This window comes from Rana temporaria, chromosome 2, assembly GCF_905171775.1.
Source record: "Rana temporaria chromosome 2, aRanTem1.1, whole genome shotgun sequence".
In the NCBI taxonomy this organism is placed as follows: Eukaryota; Metazoa; Chordata; class Amphibia; order Anura; family Ranidae; genus Rana; species Rana temporaria.
This window is the reverse complement of record NC_053490.1, coordinates 17,870,961-17,885,777: the sequence shown is the minus strand read 5'-3', so window position 1 is coordinate 17,885,777 and position 14,817 is coordinate 17,870,961. Positions and strand designations below refer to the sequence as shown.

At 47.6% G+C, this 14,817-nt stretch overlaps 1 protein-coding gene across 7 annotated transcripts in view; it reads left to right on the top strand.

Annotated features, from left to right (window-relative positions):
• SLCO2B1 (solute carrier organic anion transporter family member 2B1) overlaps positions 1-14,817 on the top strand; it is a 203,641-nt gene that overhangs the window by 122,829 nt on the left and 65,995 nt on the right. For all 7 annotated transcript variants that reach the window (XM_040339922.1, XM_040339924.1, XM_040339923.1 and 4 more), the window contains exons 4-6: positions 1,628-1,790; positions 5,797-6,018; positions 11,705-11,803. In XM_040339922.1, the coding sequence (XP_040195856.1) occupies positions 1,628-1,790; positions 5,797-6,018; positions 11,705-11,803 (484 nt within the window). The remainder of the gene's footprint in view (positions 1-1,627; positions 1,791-5,796; positions 6,019-11,704; positions 11,804-14,817) is intronic.

Genomic DNA, 14,817 nt, shown 5'->3' with positions numbered 1-14,817 from the left:
ATAATAATTGTAATTATTATTACATTAGTACAATAACAACAACAATCATAATAATAACAACAATAATAATGACAATAGTAAAAAATAATAATAAGTATTATTATTGTGATTTTTATTATTTTTTATAATTACAATAATAATAATTACAACAATAATAATAATCATAATCATGGCAAAAATAATAACAACAATCATAATAATAGCAATACTAATGACAATATTAATATTAATCATAATAATAAGTATTATTATTATGATTTGTATTATTATTATTTTTTTTATTAGTACAATAATAATAAAAATAATAATAATAATTACAACAACATGGTCAACTACTGATGGCCAGGAGCAGGTACGACATCAACACTGTGCAGCCAATTAGAGTGAGACATGACCGGGAGCCCTCCTACCAGCCTTGGGTGTCATGGAACCACCATATCTATGTAAGCCACAATAAAATACGTTTTCATTTTTGGGTTTGGATAAACTTTAACACCTTTATGCCGACTGGAGCCGAAGCTTTAAATGGGCTGATTGGCAGGAGGGCGGGCTACTGATCACGTGGCACTGTGATTGGCTATACAGTGCTGACATCATCAAAAGCAATTTTCGGTAGACTACTGGACCATAAGCTTTCTATGACAGCTTGGTCACAGTTCTGGGGGGAGTCGAGGGAGAGCCCCTAGTGACAAATATACTCTATTGCCCTGCTACCACATACCGTATTTATCGGGGTATTGCGCGCTCCGGCGTATAGCGCGCACCCCTAAAGTGGACCCGACATTCCTGTAAAAAAAGATTTTAGTACTTACAGTTTTGGTGTCTTGCGCGGCGTCCATCGTCGGGTCCGGCGTCCTTCTGCGGCGTCCTCCCCGCTCGATCCCCGCTTTCCCGCGCCGAGTTTGAATCCTGCGCCGGCATATACCGAGCGCAGTACACTCGTGTATAGTCGGGCAGGCTCGGCTACTCTCGCGCTCACGTCCTGTACGTCCAGGACGTGAGCGCGAGAAGAGCCGAGCCTGCCCGACTACACACGAGTGTACTGCGCTCGGTATATGCCGGCGCAGGATTCAAACTCGGCGCGGGAAAGTGGGTATCGGCGTATATCGCGCACCCACGATTTTGCCCTGATTTTCAGGGCAACAAAGTGCGCGGTATACACCGATAAATAGGGTATATGCATACTGCTGACGTAAAAGAAATGACATCCCAAAGACCAGCAGGTGTACAAGCACAAATAATATAAATAAGTGTGCAAAAACAGTGCTAAATTACAAAAAAAAAACTCATAAATAAATGAAGGCAATTAAATATATAAAAATAAATTGTATAGGACCCAACAGGTGGGAGTAGTCGAGTATTTCCGCCACGTATCATGATGGGGCGCCTCTTCTTCAGGAGCGTGCGCTTTTTCTAAGCCTCTCGCACATTATTCAAAACAAGCAAAGGAAGATTTCACTTTGATTAGCACCTTGTCCTCAGATTTGGGGAAGTGACATGTAACTTCCAATTCAGGAAAATAAAACAAAGAGGACCATTGGGGAAAATTGTATCCTGAGTGCAATATGGGAGGGGCCTGAGCAGATGTGACCAAGCCACTGACCCTTCGAACGTCTTCTTGTTTCAGATTGGAAATACGATTCTCATTGTGTTTGTCAGTTACTTTGGCAGTCGGGTGCACCGGCCTCGCTTCATTGGTTTCGGTGCTCTGGTTGTCTGTGTTGCTGGATTCATCATGTGTCTACCTCACTTTATAATGGGACAGTATGAGTATGACAAGTCCCATGCCAGTAAGTGTCCTTGTGTTCTCCCCGCTCATAAAAGTTTGGGACTCTACTTGCCACACATCTACTAAATTTTTAAAGTTGCTCGATGAAAGGCCAGAATAAAGCCCCTCGAGATAAAAATAGCCAGATATTTCCAGCACTGGAGGAATTTTGGGCCAGATCCACGTAGCCCGGGCGCAACTTAACTTTCCCGATTTAAGTTACACCGCCGCAATTTTTCCAAGTTAGTGCCCGATCCACAAAGCACTTACCTGGAAATTTGCAGCGGTGTAACTTAAATCCGTCCGGCGCAAGGCGGGCCCAGTCGAATGGGGCGTGTCTCATTTAAATTAGGCGCGCTCCCGCGCCGGACGTACTGCGCATGCTCCGTCGGGTAAATTACCCGACGTGCATTGCGCTAACTGACGTCGCACCGACGTCATTTGCTTAGACGGTAACGTAAATGGCGTCCAGCGCCATTCACGGACGTCTTACGCAAATGACGTTGATGTTTAAATTTCGACGCGGGAACAACGGCCATACTTAACATGGCTTAGGAGAACTAGGGCTCAGTCCTAGTTTTACGCGGCGTAACCTGACGGAAACTACGTAGATTTAGATCGACGGGCCGTTCGGGACGTTCGGGGATCGCCGTAAGTCTTCATTTGCATATTCTACGCCGGCCGCAATGGCCTCGCCACCTAGCGGCCGGCCTAGAATTGCATCCTTAAGATCCGACAGTGTAATTCAATTACACCTGTCGTACCTTAGGGCTAGCTATGCGTAACTGATTCTATGAATCAGTCGCATAGTTAGAAACAGAGATACGACGGCGTATCAGTAGATACGCCGTCGTATCTCGTTTGTGGATCTGGCCCTTTGTCTCCAGGAAAATCATAAATGTTTTTACCGACCAGCACTAGCGTTTCCTGTAGCACCATCACCAACATTTCATCCACCACCTGCACAATTATTCCATACAACCAGCATCAACATTGCATCCGTCACCAGTACCAATTACATCCACCACTGCACCAACATTACATCCATCACCAGCACCAACATTACATCCATCACCAGTACCAACATTACATCCATCACCTGCACCGAAGGGATGAGCTTCGAGTTCGAGTCGAACTCATGTTCGACTCGAACATTGCCTGTTCGCCTGTTCGGCGAACAACGAACAATTAGGGGTGTTCGCGGCAAATTCGAAAAGCCGCGGAACACCCTGTTAAAGTCTATGGGAGAAATCTAAAGTGTTAATTTTAAAGGCTAATATGCAAGTTATTGTCCTAAAAAGTGTTTGGGGACCCGGGTCCTGCCCCAGGGGACATGTATCAATGCAAAAAAAAGTTTTAAAAACGGCCGTTTTTTCAGGAGCAGTGAATTTAATAATGCTAAAAGTGAAACAATAAAAGTGTAATATTACTTTAAATTTCGTACCCAGGGGGGGGGGTGTAAAGTCAGCATGTGAAATAGCGCATGTTTCCCGTACATAGAAATGTCCCTGCACAAAGTGTCATTTCTGAAAGAAAAAAAGGCATTTAAAACCGGCTTTGCGGCTCTAATGAATTGTCGGCTCTGGCAATTCAGAGATGATTCATTCATAAAAAATAAAAATAAAAAAGCTGGGGGTCCCCCCAAATTCCATTAACAGGCCCTTCAGGTCTGATATGGATATTAAGGGGAACCCCACCGTCAATTTAAAAAAAAATGATGTGGGGTTCCCCCCAAATATCCATACCAGACCCTTCAGGTCTGGTGTGGATTTTAAGGGGAACTCCACTCCAAATTTAAAAAAAAAATGGCGTGGAGTTCCCCCAAAAATCCACACCAGACCCTTATCCGAGCACGTTAACCTGGCCGGCAGCAGAAAAGAGGGGGGGACAGAGTGCGGCCCCCCTCTCCTGAACTGCACCAGGCCACATGCCCTCAACATGGGGAGGATGTCCCCATGTTGATGGGGACAAGGGCCTCATCCCCACAACCCTTGCCCGGTGGTTGTGGGAGTCTGCGGGCGGGGGGCTTATCAGAATCTGGAAGACCCCTTTAACAAAGGGGACCCCCAGATCCTGCCCCCCCCATGTGAATTGGTAATGGGGTACACTGTACCTCTACCATTTCACGAAGGAAGTGTGAATAGTTAAAAAAAAACACACAGACACCGTAGAAAAAATTCCTTTATTAATAAAAAAAAAATAATCCAGCGATGCGGCTCCCTGCTCCAACGTTGTCTCCTATCCAGCGATGGATGATCTCTCCAGCGACGGGTGATCAGCGGTCCGGTCCAGCGATGAGAAGATCCATCCGTCCAGAGCGCAGCAGGCGAGCTCCTCTCTCCGCTGAACACAGCCCAGCGGAATGACGCGATGGAGCTTTGACATTTCTTATATAGGGGAAGCAGCCACCCATCACATGACCCCGCCCCCTCTGACACACCCTCGTACGTCACTGGGAAAGACCCGTCTTTCCCAGTGACATACGAGGGTGCGTCAGAGGGGGCGGGGTCACGTAACGGGTGGCCGCTTCCCCTATAAGAATGAAGACGCCGGCCGGCGAGGGGGGGGGGCGAGGATCGGATCCCCGGCCGGCGCGTCGCTGGAGCCGTGGAGCAGGTGAGTGTCAGTTTATTAAAAGCCAGCAGCTACACTTTTTGTAGCTGCTGACTTTTAATAAACTTAAAAAAAAGGTGGAAAACCCCTTTAAATTCACTGCTCCTGAAAAAACTTCCGTTTTTGAAACTTTTTTTTGCATTGATACATGTCCCCTGGGACAGGACCCGGGTCCCCAAACACTTTTTAGGACAATAACTTGCTTATTAGCCTTTAAAATTAACACTTTAGATTTCATATGTTCGAGTCCCATAGACTTTAACGGGGTTCTAAAGTTCACACGAACATTTGGTGTGTTCGCAAGTTCTGATGCGAACCGAACATGGGGGCGTTCGGCTCATCCTTAATCACCAGCACCAACAATACATCCATCACCTGCACAAACATTTAATTTATCACCTGCACCAACATTACATCCTGCACTTTCCTGGAAATTCTGTGTACAAATGTTGTCTATTTAGCTGTTTCTCCATTATTGTTGTTAAAGTACCGTATGTAAAATGTGTAGTTTTAGACATGGGCCCAGATTCAAGAAGCACTTGCGCCCGCGCAACCATAGGTTGCGCGGCGCAAGGGCTTACTTGCTCCGGTGTAACGAGTGCTCCTGATTCAGGAACCTCGTTACACCGACTGCAGCCTAGGATGTGACAGACATAAGCCTCCTTATGCCTTCACATCCCAGGCTGCATTCTTGCGTTGGCCGCTAGGGGGCGCGGCCTTTGTGATCGGCGTATAGTATGCAAATTGCATACTACCACCGATTCACAAAAGTTGCGCGGGCCCTGCGCACGCAAGGTACGGAGTTTCCGTACGGCCACTTTAGCATAAGGCTGCTCCTGCTAATAGCAGGCGCAACCAATGCTAAAGTATAGCTGCGCTTCCCGCTCGCGACGTTCAAATTTGACGTTGTTTACGTAAGTGAACCGTGAATGGCGCTGGACGCCATTCACGTTCACTTAGAAGCAAATGACGTCCTTGCGACGTCATTTGCCGCAATGCACGTCGGGAAAGTTTCCCGACGGAGCATGCGCTGTTCTCTCGGCGCGGGAGCGCGCCTAATTTAAATGATTCCCGCCCCCGGCGGGATCATTTACATTAGGCAGCCTTACGCACGGCTGATTAACATATCGCCCGCGCAATTTACGGAGCAATTGCTCCGTGAATCGCGGGCAAAGCGCAATATTTGCGTGGGCGCAGAGAAAAATTTTTGCTCTTTGCCCACGCAAATATTGCGCGATTCTACCTGAATCTGGGCCATGGACTTGTGGCGGCAGAACTATCCTTGCTTCCTATACCTGCTCCCTGTGGCAACAGAGGTTTCTGGTTCTCCTTTTCCCGAGGCCCATGTGGGTCGGGGTTCTGATTGGGGCTGACATTCGAATCATTCAATCTTGTATATTTTTTCATCTTATTAGGTGTCTACAGCAACATAACTGATGTTTGCCAGCCTGACGTATCCAATCTGGACAACAGCAATGACCAATGTGTCCTAAATATGGGCAAAGAGAACAGAAATGTTCTATCCATCCTCTTCATCGGCCAGATCCTGCTCGGTATAGGTGGAGTGCCTATCCAGCCGTTTGGAATATCGTATATTGATGATTACGCCAGTAAGAGGAACTCGCCTCTATACATAGGTAAGATAAATGACGTAAAAGGGTAGGGAAAGTTTGGTTAGTGTGTTGCTTCTCAAAACATTTTGAGATATCAATGGGGTAGATTCAGGTAGGGGCGCGCACTACTACGGAGGCGCAGCGTACCGTTTTTACGCTACGCCTCCGTAAATTACGTGCGCTACGCTTCATTCACGAAGCAGTAGCTCCGTAGTTTGCAGGGGCGTTCCGTAAAAGTGGCCGGCGTAAGCGCGCGTAATTTATATGATCCCGTAGGGGGCGTGGATCATTTAAATTAGGCGCGTTCCCCCGCCGAACGTAGTGCGCATGCTCCGTCGGAAAACTTTCCCGACGTGCATTGCGGTAAATGACGTCGCAAGGACGTCATTTGCTTCAACGTGAACGTAAATGGCGTTCAGCCAAAGGTTTAAAGGACAGTTGGATAGGGACAGAGAAATGTAAGGGACCATTGGGGTAGATAGAAAACTGTAAGAGATAGTTGGGGCCGTAGAATAAAGAATTGTAAGGGACATTTGGGGTAGATAGAGAATAGTAAGGGACAGTTGAGGTTGGGGTGATAAAGAAGTGTAAAGGACAGTTGGGGTAGATAGAGAACTGTAAGAAACAGTTGAGGTGGAGGGCAGGATAGAAGTGTAAGGGACAGTTGGAGGGGGGAATATAAGGGACAGATGATGTTGGGGGAGGGAATTAACAAGTGTAAGGGATAGTTGGGGTAGATAGAGAACAGTAAGGGGCAGTTGAGGTTGGAGGAGGGAAAAAAAGAAGTGTAAGGGACAGTTGGGGTAGATAGAGAACAGTAAGGGACAGTTGAGGTTGGAGGGGGGAAAAAAAGAAGTGTAAGGGACAGTTGGGGTAGATAGAGAACTGTAAGGGAAAGTTGAGGTGAGCGGGATAAAGTGTAAGGGAGAGTTGGGGTAGATAGGGACAATTTGGAGGAGATAGAGAAACTGTAAGGGACAGTTGGTGTGAAGGGGTGTATAAAAGTGTAAGGGACAATTGGTGAGACAGAGAGCTGTGACTGACAGTTAGGGGCATGGGGGAGGGGGGTTGAAGTGTAAGGGTAGATAGAAAACTGTAAAGGACAGTTGAGGTTGGGGAGGATAAAGAAGTGTAAGAGACAGTTGGAATAGATAAAGAACTTTAAGGGACAGTTGAGGTTGGGGGGGGGGGGAGGAAGTGTAAGGGACAGTTGGGGTAGATAGATAACTGTAAGGGACAGTTGAGGTTGAGGGAATAAAGAAGTGTAATGCCGCATACACACGATCGGACATTCCGACAACAAACTTTTTTTCCGACAGATGTTCACTCAAACTTGTTTTGCATACACACGGTCACACAAATGTTGTCGGAAATTACGAACGTCAAGAACACGTTGACGTACAACACTACGACGAGCCGAGAAAAGTGAAGTTCAAGGATTCCGAGCATGCGCTGAATTGATTCCGAACATGCGTAGAATTTTTGTGTGTTGAACTAGCTCTCAAATTTTTATTGTCGGAAATTCCGACAGCAAATTTCCGATGAAGCATACACACGGTCGGAATTTCCGACAGGAAGCTCACATCGAACATATGTTGTCGGAAATTCCGACCGTGAGTACGCGGCATTAGGGACATTTGGGGTAGATAAAGAACTATAAGGGATAGTTGAGGTATAGATAAGGGATGGGGGGGGGGCAGGGGATAAAGAAGTGTAAGGGACAGTTGGGGTAGATAGAGAACTGTAAGGGACAGTTGAGGTTGAGGGAATAAAGACGTGTAAGGCACAGTTGAGGTAGATAGAGAACTTTAGGAGACATTTGAGGTTGGGGGGTTAAAGAAGTGTAAGGGCGAGTTGGGGTTAGATAGAGAACTATAAGGTATAGTTGAGGTTGAAGGGGAGAAAGAAGTGTAAGGGACAGTTGGGGTAGATAGAGAATAGTAAGGGACAGTTGAGGTTGAAGGGGAGAAAGAAGTGTAAGGGACAGTTGGGGTAGTTAGAGAACTGTAAGGAACAGTTGAGGGGGATGTACAGTACCTGTCACCGAGAATGTGTTTTTAGCACGACAGCATCGCGCTGATTCTCGGCGACAGGGTGCCGACATCTCGCACTCGCTGGAATAGTAAAAGCACATTCCAGCGAGCGCGTCATAGAAGCGACGGGGATCCGACTTGGATTCCCGCCAATTCTACACGTGGGCGTCGTGTACCCCATACGATGTACCCCATATCCATTCACTTAGGGTGGGGGGGCCGGTATCTGGGGGCCCCCTTATTTGAGGGGGCTCCCATATTCCGATAAGCCCCCCGCCCGCAGACCCCGATAACCAACGGCCAGGGTTGTCGGGAAGAGGCCCTGTCCTTATCAACATGGGGACAGGGTGCTCTGGGGTGGGGGGGCCCCGCAGTGCGCCCCCCCTGCCCCAGAGCACCCAACCCCCCATGTTGAGGGCATGCAGCCTGGTACGGCTCAGGAGGGGGGGGAGCGCTCGCTCGTCCCCACTCCTTTCCTGGCCGGTCGGGTAGCGTGCTTTGGATACGGGTCTGGTATGGATTGTAGGGGGACCCCCTACGTCGGTTTTTCGGCGTAGGGGGGGTCTCCTTACAACCCACACCAGACCTAAGGGCCTGGTATGCTCCTGGGGGGGGAACCCATGTCGGTTTTTTATTTAAAAATTGGCGTGGATTCTCCCTCTCAGGAATGCATACCAAATGCTGCACCTAGAATTGGCGGGAATCCAAGTCGGATCTCCCGTCGCTTCTATGACGGCTTTGTCTCCATCGCGGCCAGCTCGGCGCTGGCTCCTGCGATGGGGCTCGTAGGTGGTCAATCTCGCCGAGAAAGGGAGCGAGATTGACACAATATCGCGGTCACCCACTGTAGAAGTACAATCGACACATAATAGGGGGATGAGGATGCTCACAGGGGCCAGTAGAGAAAACTTTCTGCATCCCTTTTAGGTGAACGTTTCTTTGGGTAGAGGCCTCTTCTCCTTTGCTTTGGTAGTTTCTACTTGTTTTTACGTGGATTTTGCAATCTGTGTGCCTTTATAGAGGGCTATGTAATATTATTATTACAATTATTTCATGGTGGGCACGATGGGATATCTGTCAGAATCCTCGGTCAGTCACTTTTATTTTTAGTCCTATTTGCTTTCAGTCTCACTTCTCGGTTCTCAAACTATTAACCTCAGTGAACCTAATAAACTCTAACATCTCATCCTCTTTCTGTATCTCTCTACGTAGGTTTCTCCCCTGACTCACTGATTACTGTCCCTTATTGAGAAGCTAGAAAAGAATGCCTCTCTATGGCGCTTTAATCCAAATTGACAACTTTCATGAATATCAGCACCTCTTGTTCCCAAGCCTTGGCAGCTTAGATTACATGGTTTGTGGATACCAAGAGCATTGTGAGGGTTTCACTGCATTGCAAAGATACTCAAGGGTCTGTTGTTTTTAATCAGACAGATCTTGATTGGAAACAGAGAGATATGGATGACCAAAGGACTACTACTGTGCAACACAAGGCTGCATATGTGATAAACACATGTGGATACCCCAGGTATAGGCATACCCTGCATTTGTTCGGAATCCCATGGGACTTAAACACAATCCTGGGGGTCTACAGGTCTAGGACATGTCCAGGAGCCAAGTGACTGAACACTTGTTTAGAACTTAGCTCTGTATCTGTGCAGGTATTGTTGGAAAGAGTGATCTCCTGCCCAACAGTGTCCAAATAGTTCCCACAATCACATGACCAAGAGGAGCAGAGCAATGCAGAGGTGTGGTACACAGACCACTACCACTGACCACCAATGATAATGGAGAGTAGGCTTTTATACTGACACCGACCACCAGTGGTGGAGAAAAAGGGGGCTTTTTACTGCATCTGACCACCAATGATAAGGGAGAGGAGGGCTTTTTACTGCAACCAAACACCAATGTTGGAGGAGTGGGGTGTTCTTTACTGCCACTGACCACCAATGATAAGAGGCGTTTTTTTTTAACTGCCACTGACCACTAATGATGAGGGAGAGAGGGATATATTGTCACTGATAATCAATGATGGAGGGGGGGGGGGGGGTGCTCTTGACTGCCACTGACCACCAATGATGGGAGGTTGGAGAGTTTTTTACTGCCACTGACTATCCGTGACGGGGGACATGGGACTGGTAGCTGCCACTGACCACCAATGGGAAGAGGGGGGCTTTTTACTGCCACTGACCACCAATAATGGAGGAGAGGGGGGCTTTTTAGTTCCAATGATGGGAGAGAGGGGGGCTTTTTACTGCCACTGCCCATCAATGATAGGGGAGAGGAGTGCTTTTTACTGCCACTGGTCATGAATGATGGGGGGACAGAGTGGCTTTTAATGCTATGGACCATGAATGATGGGGGAGAAGGGGATTTTAATGCCACTGATGAACCAGTGTTGAGGGGATAGGGGGGCTCTTTACTGCCACTGACCATCAATGATGGGGGAGATGGGAGGCGTTTTACTGTCACTGACCATCAATAATGGAGGAGAGGGATTTTTTAATGCCATTGATGAACCAATGATGGGGGACATAGGGGCTTTTTACTAATTATGGGGGAGAGAAGGGCTTTTTACTGTCAGAGACCACCAATGGTGGGGGAGATAGAGGCTTTTGGACGTAATTTACGTCCAAGTCAAAACAATGACGTCCTTGCGACGTCATTTCGCGCAATGCACGGCGGGAAACTTATGCGCAGTTCGTTGGGCGCGGGGACGCGCTTCATTTAAAAGAAACACGCCCCCCTACTCGCCGATTTGAATTAGGCGCCGTTACGCCGCGAGAGATACACTACGCCGCCGTAACTTACGGCGCAAATTCTTTGTGGATTCAAAGCTGCCAAAAGTAAGTTACAGCGCCGTATCGTATCTCACATACGCTGCGCCCATCTAATTGTATGTGGATCTGCCCCCTAGATTTCATCGCAACAGCCACAAGTGCAGTCACAACTTAGTGGCACATTGCCCATTGGGATGTATCTTATTGTGCCCTATCCCATCTTCTACAGTGTGCAAGAGAATGCTCTCACCAGGGACCAGGCCTGTCTGCCCTGACACATCACTACCCACCTAAAAGTGAAGCCCTTCCATGGTAGAAGTGGTCGTTAGTAGGCTATCCCCTTGCCGGAAAACTGGTCCTTCTGCCGTTGTTCTTAATAGGAAAGGAACCTTATATCAGAAAAAGAAGACCAACATGGCCCCATGGCATCCATCCATCCTCTTCGCATGGATGTACCATTTGTAATAGTGACTGTCTAAGTACACCATGAGGATGGGACAATGAGGGGACAATATGTTTGTGGGTCAAAGTCTATAGCCTCGTACACACGACCGAGGAACTCGACGGGCGAAACACATCGTTTTCCTCGTCGAGTTCCTTGTTAGGCTGTCGAGGAACTCGACAAGGCAAGTTTCTCCATTCCCGTCGAGGAAATAGAGAACATGCTCTCTTTTTGGCTCGTCGAGTTTCTCGACAGTTTCCTCGACGAAAATGTACACACGACCGGTTTCCTCGGCAAAAAAAATATCTCCCAGTAAGTTTCTTGCTGGTTTTTGTCGAGAAACTCGGTCGTGTGTACGAGGCCTTAGATACTCCATTTGAGAAATAATGTATATGAGCGTGAACATGTCTGGAGAAATCAGCTGTGTAATATTCTGTGTTTCTTCCACATTTCAGGAATACTCTTTGCGGTGACGGTGATGGGGCCTGGGGTCGCCTTCATCCTTGGATCGGCCATGCTGCGTTACTACGTCGACATAGACAAGATCCCAGCCAGTGAGTAACTGTATGCCATCAGTCCTGGGCACCATCGTCCTGAGAACTATCAGAGTAGAAGAGATGTGATGGGGAGTGAATTGGGGATCTCTACCTTTCTGCTTACTCATCCTTCCGGTTGTTGTGTGCGGTGACAGCTCTGCATATGTGACTAAGATCTGGCTTTGAGGTCTCAGTCATCTCCGCTCACACAGGGCACGCTGAAACAGAGCTCTGCTAACACAGGAAGCACAGCACGACAAAGGGTCCCCAAAGCACCCTGGGTTATCTAAGAAGACATCAAAGCAGACACAGCTTGCTTTCCAGCTCCCTTTGTCTGACTGAAACCTCCTCCTGTATTGTTTGTAATGGCTCATTGGGTAAAGGGAATTGTTTTGGCATGTGAGAGGAAAACAACATCTGGGGTTTAAAATACTTGAGTGAAAAAGATGAAGTAGATGTGGCGCTGTTCAATTGATTAACAAAGATAAACTAATATGTACCCTTGATAAAAATTAACCACTTCCATACAGGGCACTTACGTACCTTCCTGCCCAAGCCAATTTTCAGCTTTCAGCACTGTCGCACTTTGAATGACAATTGCGCGGTCATGCTACACTGTACCCAAACAAAATTGGCGTCCTTTTTTACCCACAAATAGAGCTTTCTTTTGGTGGTATTTGATCACATCTGCGATTTTTTTTTTTTTGCGCAACAACTAAAAAAAGACTGAAAATTTTGAAAAAAAATCAGTTTTTATTTTTTTCTGTAATTTTTTTGTAAATAAGTAAGTTTTCTCTTTCAATTATGGGCACTGATATGGTGGCACTGATGGGCACAGATGAGATGGCACTGATGGACATCGACGAGGTAGTACTGACGGGCACAGATGAGGTGGCACTGATTGGCGGCGCTGGTATGCGGCACTGATGGGCACACATAGGCGGCACTCATGGGCACACATAGTTGGCACTGATGGGCACTCATGGGCGGCACTGATGGGCATCACTGGGCACTCATGGGCGGCACTGATGGGCACCACTGGGCACTCATGGGCGGCACAGATGGGCACTGTGGGGTGGCACTGATGGGCACTGTGGGGTGGCACTGATGGGCACTGTGGGGTGGCACTGATGGGCACTGTGGGGTGGCACTGATGGGCACTGATGGACACTGTGGGGCGGCACTGATGGACACTGTGGGGCGGCACTGATGGACACTGTGGGGCCGCACTGATTTACTTGTTGCCAATCAGTGCCCATTTGTGGGCACTGATTGGCATCTTTTTTTTTGCATCCTTTTTTTTTCCCCCATACTTTTTTTTTTCAACCTTTTTTTTTTTTTTTTTTTCAAACTTTTTTTTTTTTTTTGACTTTTTTTTTTCACTTTTTTTGTTTTGCCCTTCCCTGGTGGGCATCCCTGGTGGTCCATGTGGCGATCCGAGGGGGGGCTGCGCTGATAAACAATCAGCGCAGCCCCCCCTGTCAGGAGAGCCGCCGATCTGCTCTCCTCTACTCGCGTCTGTCAGACGCGAGTTGAGGAAGAGCCGTCGGCGGCTCTTCCTGTTTACACCGTGATCAGCCGTGGTTGGACACGGCTGATCACGTGGTAAAGAGTCTCCGTGAGAGACTCTTTACCGAGATCGGTGTTGCGGGGTGTCCGACTGACACCCCGCAACAACGATCGCCGCGATGCGCGCCCCCGGGGGCGCGCAGCGGCTAAGAATCCTGAGGACGTCATATGACGTCCGGTCAGGATTCTACAACCACTTTGCCGCCGTCAATCTGTCATTGGCGGGCGGCAAGTGGTTAAGGTGACTTGTGTGAACCAATGCTAAAAAAACTGTGCAAATGATAGTGGGGTAGATTCAGGTACAGCTGCGCGCTCCTTACGGAGGCGCAGTGTACCCTTTTTACCCTGCGCCTACGCAAATTATTTGCGCTATGCTTCATTCATGAAGCAGTAGCCACGTAATTTGGGTGGGCGCTCCTCAAAAATGCCCTGCGTAAGGGCGCCTAATGTAAATGATCCCGTAGGGGGCGGGAATCATTTAAATTAGGCGCGTTCCCGCGCCGAGCGTAGAGCGCATGCTCCGCGGGGAAACTTTCCCGACGTGCATTGCGGTAAATGACGTCGCAAGGACGTCATTTGCTTCAAAGTGGACGCCATTCACGATTCACTTACGCAAACAACGTAAAATTTAAACCTCGCGACGTAGGAACGACGGGTATCCTATAGCATTGGCTGCCCCTGCTTTTAGCATGTGCAGCCTTACGCGAAACCCGACGTACGCAAACTACGTAAACTGCGTACGCAGGGCTCGCGTAACGTTGTGAATCGGCGTTAGTATGCAATTTGCATACTATACGCTGACCACAACGGGAACGCCACCTAGCGGCCTGCGTAAGAATGCAGCCTAAGATATGAGGGCGTAAGAGCCTTATGCCACGCATATCTTAGGCTGCAGTCGGCGTAACGAGCTCTCTGAATCAGGAGAAGTCGTTACGCCGGCGCAAGTAAGCAATTGCGCTGCGTAACTATAGTTACGCAGACGCAATTGCTTCTTGAATCTGGGCCAGTGATTCCTTGTGCCAGGTGTATCCTCATACACCTGAGCTGAGTAATGAGTGTCAACAACTAGTTATTAAATAACTAATTAATGCAATAAATACAAAGGGGGTTATTTACGAAAGACAAATCCACTTTGCATAAACAAGTGCAATCTACAGGGAGTGCAGAATTATTAGGCAAGTTGTATTTTTGAGGATTAATTTTATTATTGAACAACAACCATGTTCTCAATGAACCCAAAAAACTCATTAATATCAAAGCTGAATATTTTTGGAAGTAGTTTTTAGTTTGTTTTTAGTTTTAGCTATTTTAGGGGGATATCTGTGTGCGCAGGTGACTATTACTGTGCATAATTATTAGGCAACTTAACAAAAAAAATATATATACCCATTTCAATTATTTATTTTTACCAGTGAAACCAATATAACATCTCAACATTCACAAATATACATTTCTGACATTCA